Source organism: Leuciscus leuciscus (genome assembly GCF_965113295.1).
Source record: "Leuciscus leuciscus genome assembly, chromosome: 2".
Taxonomy (NCBI): Eukaryota; Metazoa; Chordata; class Actinopteri; order Cypriniformes; family Leuciscidae; genus Leuciscus; species Leuciscus leuciscus.
Genome location: NC_138726.1, coordinates 65,841,596 through 65,858,636, shown reverse-complemented (window position 1 = coordinate 65,858,636; position 17,041 = coordinate 65,841,596). Strand labels below are relative to the sequence as shown.

General features: G+C 39.0%; 1 protein-coding gene across 1 annotated transcript in view; it reads left to right on the top strand.

Annotated features, from left to right (window-relative positions):
* Nucleotides 1-16,354, top strand: part of nrxn2b (neurexin 2b) — a 558,448-nt gene extending 542,094 nt beyond the window's left edge. The window contains exons 18-19 of the mRNA XM_082161672.1: nt 5,916-6,005; nt 15,757-16,354. Of these exons, the coding sequence (XP_082017798.1) occupies nt 5,916-6,005; nt 15,757-16,130 (464 nt within the window). The 3' untranslated portion in view covers nt 16,131-16,354. The remainder of the gene's footprint in view (nt 1-5,915; nt 6,006-15,756) is intronic.
* Nucleotides 16,355-17,041: the final 687 nt, after the last annotated feature.

The following is a 17,041-nucleotide window of genomic DNA, read 5'->3' as shown; positions in this document are numbered from 1 at the left end:
GCTGGTGTCCTTGTGCCTGGGTCTGGGGCGGCCAGTCACGTGGTGTGCTGGCGGAATGAAAGTCTTTGTTTGAAGCTGGCTTTGCAGAAGAAACGTGGCTCGAAATCTTGTCGCAAAACTTAACTTAGAACCGAGGCTCACAAGGGAAAATAAAGGAAAACTTAGAAAAGAAAAGACAACTTAGACGAGAGTAGTAAGATGGCTTGAATAAAGCTGTTGAACCCGTTCTTCTGATCTTAATTTGGGTTCTTTGTCTCTGCGTTTACATGGTTACTCATCTGATTGAGATCTTCATCCTTTTTCTGCCCATCTCTCTTGAGAGTGGTAGCAGACGTTTCTTGGGGGTGAACCCAGAGAGCTAGAGTTGAGTGCAGAGAGCAGAGAGAGCAGAGCTCTTCTCTATCAGAACATTTTGAACGAGCAGAGTTAGCGAGCAGAGCGAAGAGAGTCTAGCGAAGAGACCTGTTTTGGGTCTAAGATTTTAAACTCAAAGTTGTCCAACCTCCAGGATGAGTTCTGGCCAATTAGACACTGGCTAAATTTAGGAGGTGGCCTTCTTCTCAGTTCTGATCGTAAATTATCTTATCTGGGGGGTTTCCTTACTAACAGAGAGAACAGATGCCACAGTTTAGACATGATCAGTATTATAAGAATATGAAATATTTTACACAGATTTCAATCAAGCCATCTTTTGAATCAAGAGCATAGGATCATACTGATATGAAACACAACACACTTTCATTCAAACATCTAACAGTTATAACATTACATGAGTTATATGGTATCTAAGCATATTAAACACACATATAAGTTGCAGACACAAAATAGAGTTATGTAGTTGCATGATGTTTGATTGTAAGTCCATTGAAAATTGTTCTTGAATGAGTTTTATGTATACTGTAGGAAAAATCTCAGTTTTCTGGTTTAGAGAGAAACGGACTCTGTTTGTTCGTTCAGAGGTCTTAAGGGGGAAGGGGTCAGGAATGTTGTGGGGGAAAACAACATCTGCTGGTATCGATCCGTCTTGCAAACTATCGAAGTTGACCAGTTCTTCAGTTAACCAATACAAGTATTTGGTTACAGACTCTCTGGAGCCTGGGTGATTTATAGCTGTGGTTTGTAAGATTTGAATCTGGAATGTGAAGACACTTGTGTGATGCCTTGGTCTCTGTCTTTCTCTTAACCAATCAGTAATTTGGCAACAAAGCTAGTCATTGACCAGTTATTTTGTTAGTGCTGGGGGGCTCTTTTAAATAGCCAGACTGGTCGGCGCCTGGATCCCATGACAAGATGGATGAGGATACGAAGTCCTGACCAAATCTTCCTCTTTGTTCACAGAGAGTTTGAATTAATATTCTGGATGAAGATTAGTCTGTGTTTGGTTCATACCCATTGTCGCTACAGGAGGCATAATTTATCTGCCGTTAGACCGGGATTCGAACACCGGTCTCTCGTGTGAAAAACCAAAAATTCCGCCACTGAGCCACAGGGGGGAACACATAGGCTTTCGGATGCACGAGCATATAAGAGCGTCAACAGGTTTCCTTCGGCGTTTGCTTGCAGGCGCTGCAATATTTATATTTCCAGTCGCCTGATCAGGGAACTGAGAAATGTGTGCGAAAATTCAGGTCAGTCCGGCGGGACTATAAACACTATTTTCTCCTTTCGCCGGTGAGTGACGCGTGAATGGGGCGCAGGGGCAGGGTAGCTTTCTTGTACGTAAAGAAAAACTAACCCCGACCGTCCGCTTCCAGCCTCCCCTGTGAACGGCGCGGTTTGCGCGGCTCGAACAGAGGGAGAGCAGGTATCATCCTCCAAGCAGGCAAGGCAAGCGGGCGCACCGGCGAGCTTTGCGGGTTGGGGGGGAAAGGGGCGTCTTGAAAAAGACACCTGGCTCTTTTAGTGCAATGAGAGTGTGTGTCGCGGCGGCGAACACACACACATACACAAAACACAGTAGCAGAGAAAAGGATATGTACGCCGGAAAGCGTCAGCAGAAGCGACCAGCAGCTTCAGATGCACTAATCCCGCTGGGTGCTTGACTCAGACGGCGCGGCTTCCTCTCAGGATCCAGCGATGCGAAGGCCCGCTGAAGAGATGAAAAACTGACCAAACCAGCCTCTCTGGGCCGTATTTATAGCCCTAGCCCCACCCGCTTTCGGCGGGACATGACGTAATGGGCGCGAAGCACCCTCATTGGTTCTGACGTCATGAGGGGCCTCTATCGATAGGCTGGTGCAGTTGCCGCAGAGCAGCCAATGGGCGCGCGAGCTGTCTCGCCCATGTCTGCATGCTGCTGCAATGCGTTTTACATTATTGCAAAATTAAGGATAATTTTTGGCTTCAATATCTCGAGGAAAAGAGGTTTTCCCCTAGCGTAAGATATCTTAAGCAAGTACGAGAGACCTCTCGTAAGAGAACCGCATCTGATGTGTTTGATATAGATGTTGTGAGGGCTGTTTCCATCTCACACACACTCGGTCTCACAGTGATCTCACATGTAAAGGAAACCAGAGGTGTAAAATACTCAAAATAAATGATATAAGTGGAAGTACTGTATGGATACTGTGTGAATTACGTACTCGATTACAAGAATCAAACTAAGAACATACTAGAGTCAAAGTAAAAAAGTAAAACTTTAAACTGTATTTGAAGTAAGATGTAATAAAGATATAAAATGTAATCCGGCAAACAGTGAGTGAAAGTACTGTATTTTTCTTTGGGAAATGTAATTATGGCAGGACACTTAATGATTAACTAATAATAATAGTAGATATCACCATACTTAACCACTTAATTAATCACAGTTCATTACATTTTCTATTACAAGTTTTCTAAAATGTTATATTTAAAATCAATCTATGCATTAAATGCACTAATTTGCATACATTTCCAGAATATAAATATGAACATTAGATAAAGCCTGATTCAAAATTCTTGTTTGATTTTGTTGAGATATTAGAGTTAAAAAAATGTATCTATTTTTATCAGAAAATCAGAAAATATTGTCAACAGATGGAAAAAAACACACACATTTTCTCCATGTTTTTAGGAATAAAATGTTATATAAATCAGGTTGAAGGAGATATGAACAATCCCCTCAGTAAAAACCTTCAGGATATAGATGTGAATAAAACTCTAAATGTTGCTGTGTGTAAGTGTTACAGAAGTGGAGAAAAATTCATTTATTGATATATATTGATATCTAAGACAATTGTTTTATATTACAACTTTTCTGAAACGTTGTTTAAATATGCTAATTAAATAAGTAAATGTAATCTAATTTGCAAACATTCCAGAACATAAATCTGAACATTGGATAAAGGTTCAAAATGAGTGTATGATTTTGTTGAGAGTCTAAGGTTTTTAATGAGGGGTTTATGGATTTCTCAGAAGAAGAAAAAAAACAAATTTTCTCCATGTTTTTAGGAATGAAATGTTATTAAAATCAGGTTGAATGATATATGAACAAACCCCTCTGTAAAAACCTTCAGGATATAGATGTGAATAAAACTCTAAATGTTGGTGTATGTCAGAGTTACAGAAGTGGAGAAAAAACTCATTTAACAACATGTATAGTAACTGAAATATACAGACGCAAATAGATAAAGTGTAATAAAATAAAAATCCAACAGTTGTTCTAACTAAGATATTTTAGTTAACTTTACTTAATGTCTTAACTTAATTGTAAAAATCTTCTCTTCTGCTCGCACACTATAGTTTACTCAGAAAACCCAAGTAAAGATTAATGAATGATTTGAGCACATGTTGTCGAGCTTAAAAGATTTGTTTTTGAGGCGGGAATTTCCTCCTCTTTTGCCGATACTTTTCTCTAGTTGCATTCACTGATTTCCCAAAGTCATCTTGAAAGTTGAATTGTCAATACAACTGACACATTCGAGACATCACATACGCTGATGTTGGTTTTCCTAAAATAATAGATAGTCTGCACTCGCGCTTATGGTGATCAGTGTTCCTCTGATTCGGCACTCGGAACTTAACTGATATGATTGTAATTCTCTTGCTATTGATGCAGTGATGCAACAAGAAATCACAGTTATTTGGTTTCAAAGGAAGGGAAGTTAGTAATACACAGGTTGCTTTGAAAAGGTGACCTTTAGCTTCTAACAAAGTCATTAGTCTATTTTTCATGTTGAATAATGATAAACACCTTGTGAAAATTTTACTTGGGTTTATATATTCTCTCTATATGTGTGACAACATCATGCTTGAGTCACACACACACTTCAACATTCAGCACACAAACACAACAATGGTAACAATTACATTTTATTTATTATAGTTACTTTTAGTTAGTTATAGTTATAGTTAGTTTTAGTTACTAGAACGCTTGTGTAAGTGAACTAAACTCACTACGAATTTGTCAGTACAACAAAACAATTCCTAGTTCACTTTACTTCGTTTTTTGAGGTAGTCGGTTTGCATGCTTTTTTCAAGTAAGTCTAACTAATTAGATTTTACAGTCTGAAATAAGACAAAATCTCAAGATTAACTAGTGCATGAAAAGACAACTGTATTGCCTGTAGTGTCTGGCCTTAAGTAGAAGAGTAAAGTACAAATCACCCAAAATAATACTGAAGTATAGTGAAACAGTATAGTAGTAAGTATTTTACACCCCTGAAAGAAACCATCTGAATACTTCATGCAAGCAACACTTTATATTGATATATTGTTGGTATATGACCCAGAGGATCTGATCCTGCTAATAAAGCTGACTCTGATGGCCAGCGCGAGTAGAGATGCATGTGTGGATTATGATGAGATCGTGTGCAGTCGAGATGCAGGAGTTATTAAGAGTCCGTCGCTCTATAGCAGCGACTTCATTAAAGACGGAGAGGAAAGATTGCTGACGATAATTAAAGAACTGACTCTGATTCACTACAGAGACGACACCATGAGACGTCACGCCAGCAGATTCTCACTTTCACAGTGTGAGTTTCTCTCACAATAAGTGTTTATATATGAATCATAATGATCTCCACAGGTCCTGCAGCAACACACTGATTTATTCTCAGTGTGTGTGTGTGTTTGTGTGTGTGTGTGTGTGTGTGTGTGTGTGTGTGTGTGTGTGTGTGTGTGTGTGTGTGTGTGTGTGTGTGTGTGTGTGTGTGTGTGTGTGTGTGTGTGTGTGTGTGTGTGTGTGTGTGTGTGTGTGTGTGTGTGTGTGTGTGTGTGTGTGTGTGTGTGTGTGTGTGTGTGTGTGTCTACAAGTCAGACAGGTTTGGTGTGATCAGTGCTATTCTAGTTTCGATTCATATTTTGAATTTGTTTATATTTTTACATTTTCTACTTGCATTGGTTGTGTTCTTGTTATGTTTAATAGTATGTGATTTTTAATATGTCTATATAGTTTGTGTTTATTACTTCAGTTTAAGTTCTTGTTATTTTAGTACTTCCACAAAAATGGAAAAGTTGTCTTGATTCTTATTTTTTCCAGGTTTTTATTTAATGATTTTCTGTTTAGTAAGTGCTAATCAAACTAAATCAATGCACTGAAGAACGTGTGGTTATTTGACCTGAAACAGAAAACATCTTCCTGCAGTTCTACAGTTTTGATGTTCACCAGGACTGATATGAAAATGTTCTTTATGCATTTTTAATGAGTTGATGTTGCTTTTCCACCTTCATTATGACACTTTAATGCACTGTAATTATCCTTAAGTAATATTCCACCTCTAAAATGACTCATAAATATGCTTAACTCATGTTTAAAACACTTGGTAACCAGAGCTTGGTTCACTTTCTAACCTCAAAAAAAAAAACGATGTTTAAAGCCTTGAAGGTGTTAAATCTGATTTTAAAGTTCATAACCTGCTAAACGTTCTCTCTAACCTCTAATCTTTAACCTTTGACCTTCCAGATTGTAACCTGTTGAATTTGTTTGTTCTTCAAAGGGAACTTTGATAATGAACGGCTGGCTATTGCTAGGCAAAGAATCCCGTACCGACTCGGTCGGGTAGTTGACGAATGGCTACTCGACAAAGGTAATTAAACAGCACAAACCCCACTAATGAACGACCTGTCTAATCACGCTAAACACATCTCTGGATGAAGTGCACGCCCAGAGACGCAGCCGAAAACATCCATGTCCAGCGATCTTCACATGTGGAAAATGATTAGAGACATCAAAACCACCAGAGTTTAATTCCTCTGTCGAATTCGAAGAAGTGTGACTTGCTAAAGAGTTGCGCTGCGATCCTCAGATGCGTGATGTTCAGACATCTGACAATGGGACTGCACTTCTCCAGAGTATTAACCTTACCAATAACCCCCACATAACCCTCCCTTAACCCCAGCAACACGCACTGTTCACTGCTCAGAACATCTAAACTCCAGTTAAAGGGACTCTATCTCAGTGCCTCTGTTTCATCTTCGCTGTGTCGTCGCTCCGGCTAAATTATGCCAACTTTAACCCTTTGTGTCCAGAAGCTCCTCACTTCCTGTCGCACATGTGCTAAATTAATTCACTTCCTGTTTTTGAGGGTGGAACAGGACTGATGCGTGGATATTAAATGTTAAATTGAATGTCCCCAAGCAAGCCGAGAAAAATGAAACAAAAGCACGCACATCAGTCTCAAAAGGGTGCTCGACTAAAAAACAAACAAGTAAAGAATAAAATATAAAGTCGGCAACACCTAAGCTCCAAAATTATCAAAAATATTTATTTTCAAGACAACTATCGCATAGCGTATGTTACGTTTCGAGCACGCAGGCTCTTCATCAGACAAATTGACTACAGATGTGCAACCCTTTATATCTCCAGGTGATCACATGTCCAAACATCATATTACTAACCAATACAAAACAAGAAAAAAGAAAAAAAGAAAAATATATATACACACAAAAATATCTAAAAAACTATGCAAAATACAACAGTATCATTATTAATATGCACTTCAAAAAACACTTTTCTTGATACCTGCAAAAATACATCAAAATAATTAAATTAAAGTAATCACTCCAAAACCTTTGATGTATTACATACAAAAAGAGAAAAAGAGAAACACACACACATATGTATAACAATTCAAAGAAATGGACGAATATCAAAATCTTCATTAAGTCCTCTAGGGGACAACGTGTTTAATGTGAAAATCCAAAAAGCCTCACGCTGTAAAAGCAATTTATCAATGTCACCTCCACGACGTGGATACTTAACTACCTCGATGCCTATGTATTGAAGAGTAGAGACTGAATGTCTAAAAGCTGCAAAATGCTGTGCAACTGGACTTAGCCGAGCCAATGGCAATTGGTAGAAATCTAACAAATATCTCTTTATGAACAATTTGGAGTATTTATTATCTAATGCCATGGGGTTTTACACTGTATAAAGTGTTGTTCTTCCTCAGTATATCTTGTTCTACTGTACAAATATCTGAACGTTCTTAAATCAATATGCATTTACTCGTGTATACCAATGGGCCAAACATAAACTTCATTCAGAAGGAAAACACGTTTATATTTCTGATCCCATTGGCATATATTTTTTCTTGTTTCAATAATAAACAAACTTTTAGTAATTGCTCAGAAAACAAGACTTCTTATCCACTTAGTTTTTGTATCTAAAGTAATTGTATCTTGATTTAAGAATGTTTAGATGATAGTGCTGGAAAACAAGACAAAAATGCAGATGGACAACAGCTCTTTTTAAAAACAGATGTTTATATAGATCAATAACATGCCAATCAATGCGTTTGTAAAGCGAAGTTCCAGGTTCATACTGAGAGTCTCTTTGACGAGCTGAACATGAGAATCTCAGTCTGAGCGTTGAGGTGTAGATGTGCTGATCAACGACTTTAAAACAGACACGATCAGATGTTCTGAAGGTTTATTAAAGTAAGTATTTCAGTGTAGAGGACGCTCTGTCGACTCAAAGGGTTAAAGAAACTCCAGGATTTACTGACAGGGGTCCAAACCAAAGACTCGAGCGTTCTTCTAAACCCTGAGGGCCACCGCTGTTCTTCTCGTTCTAGTTTACATTGGACTCGATAAAGTTGAAGCCCTCAGTCATAAACCGGTTTCTAAACTCACATAACCGAATGAACAGCGATCCGATGAAGAATACGGATTATCAGTCAAAGCCGACGAAGCATCTAAATAGAGCTAACCCGCATGCAGCGCTGGAGTGAATCTCAGAGGGCTAAACCGACATTATTCTTTGTCAAAAGTTATTTGTGAATGAATCAGATCCATTGAAAGAGTAAACGTTCTACTTTGGAACGTTTGCCGAGAGAATACGGTCCCTTTAACACATAAATGTGTGAGAATAAAAGATGAAGCACATGATGTGTTGATTCACTGTGTGAACTGTCATGTCTGTGAATGCAGTTTGGACTATTGACTTTTAGGATTGTCAACATGAAATATAAATAAATCACTGATTCATATTCCTGCTCTTACTGTGAATGAAACTATGTTTTTGTCTCTATAATCTTTAACAATCCTTATAATCCTACAGGAGAATGTTCAATTAAGGTTAAGATTAGTTCATGCTAACTAATGTAGTCAGCTAATGTTAGCTAATGAACCTTGTTGTAAAGTGTTACCTAGAAGACTTGTAATACAAAACAAATGTCTTAACGTACTGTGATGAATCTACTGGGTAAGTATGGGGATATCTGTTAGTTAACATTTTTACTGTGGTGTATCTCCTTAAAAAGTCAAAGTAAAGTCCTGAATGTGTACGATGTCACATTACTGAGTTGTGGGTGAGTCTCATGTTGAGTAAACGCAGCAATAGTCCAGACTGCACGGGGTCCGTCACACATCCCAGTATTCCAGGATCACTGTGGAAAAGGCCAGTGAATGTGTGGAGAAAGACTCTCTCGTGTGACGTTGAGTTAGATCAGACAGAACGTGTTATAAATCCAAGATGGCAGCACCTCCACACAGCTCAATGAAGAGGAAAAAAGGGTTTAACGGCTCAATTCCTGCAGAAGAGCCTTTATTTCTGTTCATATCATCCCCTGTTCTCCTGTATCTGATGCTTCTCCATCTCTCATGTTTTATTGTGAAGCCGAGAGAGACACAGCCAGAGATTACAAATAACCGCAGTGCATTGATTTCTTCTGTGCTTTTATTTCTCTTCCTGAAGAAAGACCTCAGCGGGGAAATGCGAGCGCAGAACACATTTGTTTTACAGCAGAAACGCGCTCCTAAATCACTGCGGTTCAGCTCTGTTTCAACACTTTCTCACTGTTAAATTACTCCAGAGAGAAACAACACAGGCTTTTCTATTAGAGAGCGCAGAAGCTTCTAGAAAGCTCATTCGTCTCCGCACAAAACTCCTGCAGAAACACGTGAGATTCCTCACCGGGCGCTTTATTCATCCTGACAGTGTGTTTTCACCAGCTCGAGGAAAACTCCACGTTAATAAGAGTTTCTGTCCCGGTTTTTGGTTCTCATGTCACATCATTTGATCCATCACAGATCAGATGGACACGATAGTGCTGAATTCCTGATTCCGTGTGACTGTGGTTATGTGTTTACAACTAGCGATGCACTAAAAATATCAACTTTCAGGGACAAAACAGTTTTATAATAAACCATGTTTCTTAGTATTTGAATACAGTAGTCAATGAAGATGCAACTGTTCGTTGTTAGTTCATATTAGCTCAGATCCAGTGAAATAATACATTGAATCATTTAGCAGAGGCTTTTATCCAAAGAGACTTACAAATAAGGAGAGCAATAGAAGCAATTAAACTAACTATAGCCTAAGCAATCATTAGTAAGTAATACTACTGTGTAGTAAGTAATTACTACTGTGTAGTAATACATAATAAACAGTTTTGATTTTAATAATGTACACTGAACAAAATTATAAACGCAACACTTTTGTTTTTGCCCCCATTTTTCATGAGCTGAACTCAAATATCTAAGACTTTTTCTATGTACACAAAAGGCAGATTTCTCTCAAATATTGTTCACAGATCTGTTAGTGAACACTTCTCCTTTGCCGAGATAATCCATCCACCTCACAGGTGTGGCGTATCAAGATGCTGATTAGACAGCATGATTATTGCACAGGTGTGCCTTAGGGCTGGCCACAATAAAAGGCCGCTCTAAAATGTGGGTTCAAAGATCTAAGAATTTTTCTATGTACACAAAAGGCCTATTTCTCTCAAATATTGTTCTAAAAACAAAAGTGTTGCGTTTATAATTTTGTTCAATGTATTAAGAAGTGTTGAAATCAACATAGTCTAACATAAAAAAGGCTTTAGAAGTATTAATCATTGTTAGTTCATGTACTAATGTTGACGAATGAAACCTTATTGTAAAATTTTACTTATACATGTACTAGATAACATATCAATATATTTTTTCTTAACCTGTTAGTAAAAATATGAGATGAATCACCCGTATTCCTCATTTGTAAATCACTCTGGATTAAAGCATCTGCTAAATGAATGAAAGTAAATGTGATGTCTTCATTATTTAATGTATGTTTGAATAAATCCATCATGAAAACAAGTTTTTAATACAGTCGCCACCTAGTGACGGGTCGCATAACGACATTAAAAACCTCCATAGCAACAGCAGAAGACCCCGGTAACCGCATATATATAGTTGAGGTTTGTGAAGAATCTCACAGCGTCAGAGGAAAACTTCCTCACAAGAGCTGCGTTTCAAGATCTGAGAATATTCAACAGATTCATAACCTTTAGTTATCACTGTTTAAACACACACTCAAGTGTGCTGGATCAGAGACGACCTCACACACACTTGGGCTGCCCTCGACTAAAGATGTTTCTAGTAGACTAGTAATCGTTAATTTAAGCGATTTGTCGACCAATCGCGCGTTTATATTAATAAGCCATAAATCATAATGACAAGCCTTTAATTGCCTATATATATTACATAGCCTTATCAGCGCTCAAACACACACACTGCGCTCCAGCAGACGTAATGATTATGTGTCGTGAAAAAACAGAAGGAGACCGTATAAACATTTTAATAATTTCTTGGTAATGTTTTCTGTGTTTTGGGCAGCAGAGATTTAGTCATCTCCGACTATAAGCTCGTTTCATATGGATTACATAATCTGAGAATAATAATTTCGATTTGAATTGGTTCATTTACAAGTAGACACTTCAAGCTTTCTATAGATATATGTCTCAGACTGCGTGATTTCGCCACTTCCTGTGGAGGTTTTTTTTTCTTCTGCGACTAAACGACTAATAAAATGTTTGTCGACCAAAACCTCTTCTAGTCGACTAACGGTTAGTGGACTAATAGGGCCAGCCCTATCACACACACACACACACACACACACACACACACACACACACACACACACACACACAGACATATTTATTTATCTTTCATCCATTTCTTCCCTCTCTCTCTCTCTCTCTCTCTCTCTCTCTCTCTCTCTCTCTCTCTCTCTCTCTCTCTCTCTCTCTCTCTGAACCAATCAAAACATCTTCCCTCGCACTCGTTTATTTCTCTCCATCACAGAGTTTTCACTGGGTCTGAGGAGCTCAAATCATGTTTGTCTGAATAATTCACTGTGCTGGAGTTTTCGGGTCGTTTTGGGAGGTTTTAGTCGAGCTCACGGTCAGACAGAAGCGTTGTGTGAGACCAAACACACAGATCTCATCTGATCTGTCTTTCTTCACACAGAGGGTTTTGATCTGAAATAAAGTTGATGAAAAACGTCACAGGAGGTGAAAAGAGACATTTATGAACATTTATGATCTTATTACTCAGGAACAGAAAGTCAAAAACATTCACCGAGGTCAAGATGTGTGACGGACATAGTGTGATCTGTGTGTGTGTATGTGTTTATTTGTGTGTCTGTGTGTGTGAGCGATTGAGTGAGTGAGTGTGTGTTTGTGTGTGTGTGTGTGTGTGTGTGTGTGTGTGTGTGTGTGTGTGTGTGTGTGTGTGTGTGTGTGTGTGTGTGTGTGTGTGTGTGTGTTTATTTATTTGTGTGTGTGTTTATTTGTGTGTCTGTGTGAGTGAGTGAGCGAGCAAGCGAGTGAGTGAGCGATTGAGTGAGTGAGTGAGTGAGTGTGTGTGTGTGTATGTGTGAGTGTGTGTGTGTGTGTGTGTGTGTGTGTGTGTGACTGAGTATGAGTGTGAGTGTGTGTGTGAGTGAGTGAGTGAGTGAGTGAGTGAGTGAGTGAGTGAGAGTGTGTGTGAGTGAGTGTGTGACTGAGTATGAGTGTGAGTGTGTGTGTGAGTGAGTGAGTGAGTGAGTGAGTGAGTGAGTGAGTGAGTGAGTGAGTGAGCGAGCGACTGAGTGAGTGAGTGAGCGAGCGAGTGAGCGAGCGAGTGAGTGAGCGAGTGACTGAGTGAGTGAGTGAGTGTGTGTGTGAGTGAGTGTGTGAGAGTGTGTGTGTGTGAGTGAGTGAGCGAGCGAGCAAGTGAGTGAGTGAGTGAGTGAGTGTGTGTGTGTGAGTGAGTGTGTGAGAGTGTGTGTGTGTGAGTGAGTGAGCGAGCGAGCAAGTGAGTGTGTGAGTGAGTGAGTGAGCGAGTGAGTGAGTGTGCGTGCGTGTGCGTGCGTGCGTGTGTGTGTGTGTGTGTGTGTGTGTGTGTGTGAGAGAGATAGTGTTTTGATTGTGTCAGTGCATTCAGATCAATAATTTTACTCAATATTAAGTGTCTTAAACCCAAAGTCGACAGTATCAAGAAACCCAAACACCCTCCAAACTTTCCCTTTCTGTTTCTGTCACTCTTTAATAAATCTGTATATTTCCCATCATCGTCATCATCTTTTTCATTCTGTCCATCTCTCGCTCTCTGAAACCCTCCAAAGGTCATTTCTGCCCACCGTCGCGTTTCCATGGAGATGATGATGATGATGATGATGAACGTGGTTTATGAGTGAGAGAAACTAACTGATAAACCGCAAATCTTGCTCTTGGTAACACGAATTGAGTTAAAGGTATCGTTCATACAGTACGAAAATAAATAGTGATAAAATTTGATACAAGATAATGCAAAACTAAATTATAAGACAAAATGCTTAAAGGGATAGTTCACCCAAAAATGAAAATTAGTCCATGATTTACTCTCCCTCAACTCATCCTAGGTGTATATGACACTCTTCTCTCAGACGAACACAGTCAGAGTTATATTAAAAAATGTCCTGGCTCTTCCAAGCTTTATAATGGCAGTGGATTGCAACCAACAGACTTAAGCTCAGAAACGTGCATCTATCCATCATAAAAGTGCATCTGTCCATCATCAATGTTGTTTTCGTCAACGATGACGATAACGAAATGATTTCGTTGACGCACCTTTTTTTTATGACGATAACGCGATGATGACTAGCTAAAAATGGCTCTAAGGTGACTAAAACATGACGAGACGTTTTCGAGTTTTCGTTGACGAGACGAGACGGAACGAAAATGATTATAAGTCTGAGGTTTACAATGCATGTCATTTCTGCCTATTTTGCGTGAAATCTGTCTGTTTAGAGCTAAAAAAGTATCAGCAATGCTGCCGCTTCCTATCCTTGTTTTGGGTACGCCCACCACCCGGCTGCCGCCATGCCGCGCACCCACACAACACACAACAACAACACACCTGTGGCTGCGGCTAGTCACTCGCCACACATCTTCTATATGAGGCGCCGGACTGGAGAAAAGCGGAACGAACTGCGCGAGCGAGCGACAGCGCGCGAGAGAGACCGAGTGTTGTCCGAGCATTAGTTTAGTAGGCTAATTGGTACAAAGTAATATATAATTATTATATAACTTAGATTATAACATCACTTATAACATAAATGATTATTTAACTAATTATATAATAAAGCCACAATTGCCAAAGTAAGAATGTTTTTATTCCTGGCTTTTTTGGAGTAAAACAGTGATTCCACTGTTACCACTTTATCTGTGTGTAATCTTGTAGTAGCTCAAATTGAATTGAGTTACAACACTTGAATTGCAACACTTGCTACAACCTGTCAAACCTAAGCCCATTTCCAATACTTTTTAACCTAAATTAATTTGTTAAAGACTACTTTTTTTTTTTTACTAAAATTGACTAAAACTTGACTAAAACCTTTTTGTGTTTTCGTCGACTAAAACTTGACTAAAACTATCAAGCATTTTCGTCCAAAAGACTAAGACTAAGACTAAAACTAAAAGGGCTGCCAAAAACAACACTGTGTCCATCATAAAAATTAATCTATGTATCTGTCTATCACTGTATGCACTTTTATGATGGATAGATCATAGATGCACTTTTATGATGGATGGATGGATGAACTTTTATAATGGACAGATGCACTTTTATGATGGACGGATGCACTTTTATGATGGACAGATGCACTTTTATGATGGACAGATGCACTTTTATGATGGATAGATGTACTTTTATGATGGATAGATGTACTTTTATGATGGATAGATGCACTTTTATGATGGATGGATGAACTTTTATAATGGACAGATGCACTTTTATGATGGACAGATGCACTTTTATGATGGACAGATGCACTTTTATGATGGACAGATGCACTTTTATAATGGACAGATGCACTTTTATGATGGATAGATGTACTTTTATGATGGATAGATGTACTTTTATGATGGATAGATACACTTTTATGATGGACAGATGCATTTTTATGATAGACATATACACTTTTATGATGGATGCATGAACTTTTATGATGGATAGATGTACTTTTATGATGGATAGATGCACTTTTATGATGGATGGATGCACTTTTATGATGGATAGATGTAATTTTATGATGGACAGATACACTTTTATGATGGATAGATGCACTTTTATGATAGACATACACTTTTATGGATGGATGAACTTTTATAATGGACAGATGCACTTTTATGATGGATAGATGCACTTTTATGATGGATAAATGCACTTTTATGATAGACATATACACTTTTATGATGGGTGGATGAACTTTTATAATGGACAGATGCACTTTTATGATGGATAGATGTACTTTTATGATGGATAGATGCACTTGTATGATGTATAGATGTACTTTTATGATGGATAGATGCACTTTTATGATAGATGTACTTTTATGATAGATAGATGTACTTTTATGATGGATAGATGTACTTTTATGATGGATAGATGCACTTTTATGATAGACATACACTTTTATGATGGATGGATGAACTTTTATAATGGACAGATGCACTTTTATGATGGATAGATGTACTTTTATGATGGATAGATGCACTTTTATGATAGACATATACACTTTTATGATGGATAGATGCACTTTTATAATGGATAGATGCACTTTTATGATAGACATATACACTTTTATGATGGATAGATGCACTTTTATAATGGATAGATGCACTTTTATGATGGATAGATGCACTTTTATGATGGATAGATGCACTTTTATCATGGATAGATACACTTTTATGATGGATGGATTAACTTTTATGATGGACAGATGCACTTTTATGAAGGACTTAAATGGCCATTCACTGCCATTATAAAGCTTGGAAGAGCTAGGACATTTTTTTTATATAACTCTGATTGTATTTGTCTGAAAGAATAATGTCATATACACCTAGGATGACTTGAGGGTGAGTAAATCATGGACTAATTTGCATTTTTGGGTGAACTATCCCTTTAATGTGAAGCATTACGATGAGATGCACATTATATCAGTGGCCTGACTGGATAACTGAGCTGGAGTTGATGTGAAGTGTTACCGGATCAGAGGTTTGCATCCGTTTTTCCGTCCCGACTCTGATCGCTGTGGTGTTTCCTCCGTCTCTGCAGGTCGGCAGCTGACGATCTTCAACAGCCAGGCGTTCATCAAGGTGGGCGGCGGAGAGAAGGGTCGAAACTTCCAGGGTCAGATCTCGGGTCTGTATTATAATGGCCTGCAGGTCCTGAAGCTGGCGGCCGAGGGCGACCCAAACGTTCAGGTGCAGGGGAACCTGCGTCTGGTGGGAGATGTGCCCTCGGTGATGACGACCGACACCACCTCCACCACGCCGCTCGCAGACATGTCCACCACCATCATGGAGACCACCACCACAATGGCCACCACCACCACACGCAAGCAGCGCTCGCCCACCATGAGGGACAGCGTCACGCAGGTCAGTGGAAAGCCTGAATATCCTTCGCTTCGTTACCAAACAGGCACTTAAAGGGATTTTTCTTGGTTCGGTTCTAAGGCAACATCTCACAATAACGATGTATAGATACAAAAAAATTACACAATCCTGTATTTTACCGAAGACATGAATCTATTTGATGGAGCTGCACTGCTCTCTCCTGAAGAGGTCGCAAAAAGCCCGCGATAAATAACTAAACCCCTGGGTTGTTACGTCTGACCCAAGATCTGGGTAACACAAAAACTACCCAAACACTGGGTTGTTACACCTGACCCAGGATCTGGGTAGCACAAAATCTACCCAAACACTGGGTTGTTACATCTGACCCAGGAGCTGGGTAACAAAATATCTACCCAAACACTGGGTTGTTACGTCTGACTCAAGATCTGGGTAACACAAAAACTGCCCAAACACTGGGTTGTTACGTCTGACCCAGGATCTGGGTAACACAAAATCTACCCAAACACTGGGTTGTTACGTCTGACCCAGGATCTGGGTAACACAAAATTTACCCAAACACTGGGATGTTACGTCTGACCCAGGATCTGGGTAACACAAAATCTACCCAAACACTGGGTTGTTACGTCTGACCCAGGATCTGGGTAACACAAAAACTGCCCAAACACTGGGTTGTTACATTTGACCCAGGAGCTGGGTTACACAAAAACTACCCAAACACTGGGTTGTTACGTCTGATCCAGGATCTGGGTAATATAAGAAATGATGGTCTGTTCCCAACAACTTCCACTCCAATATATATATATATATATCAAAATGTTCCTTCACTTAAAAGAGCTTAATTATCATATAGAGACAATTACATCCAATCTCAGTAATATGTAAATAGTATCACAGAGGGCAACCAATAACCATCTTGATTACAGGGACTTCAAATAGCTTGTCACCTTAACATTTAACCCGTTCTATTTTAACAGAAGATCAAA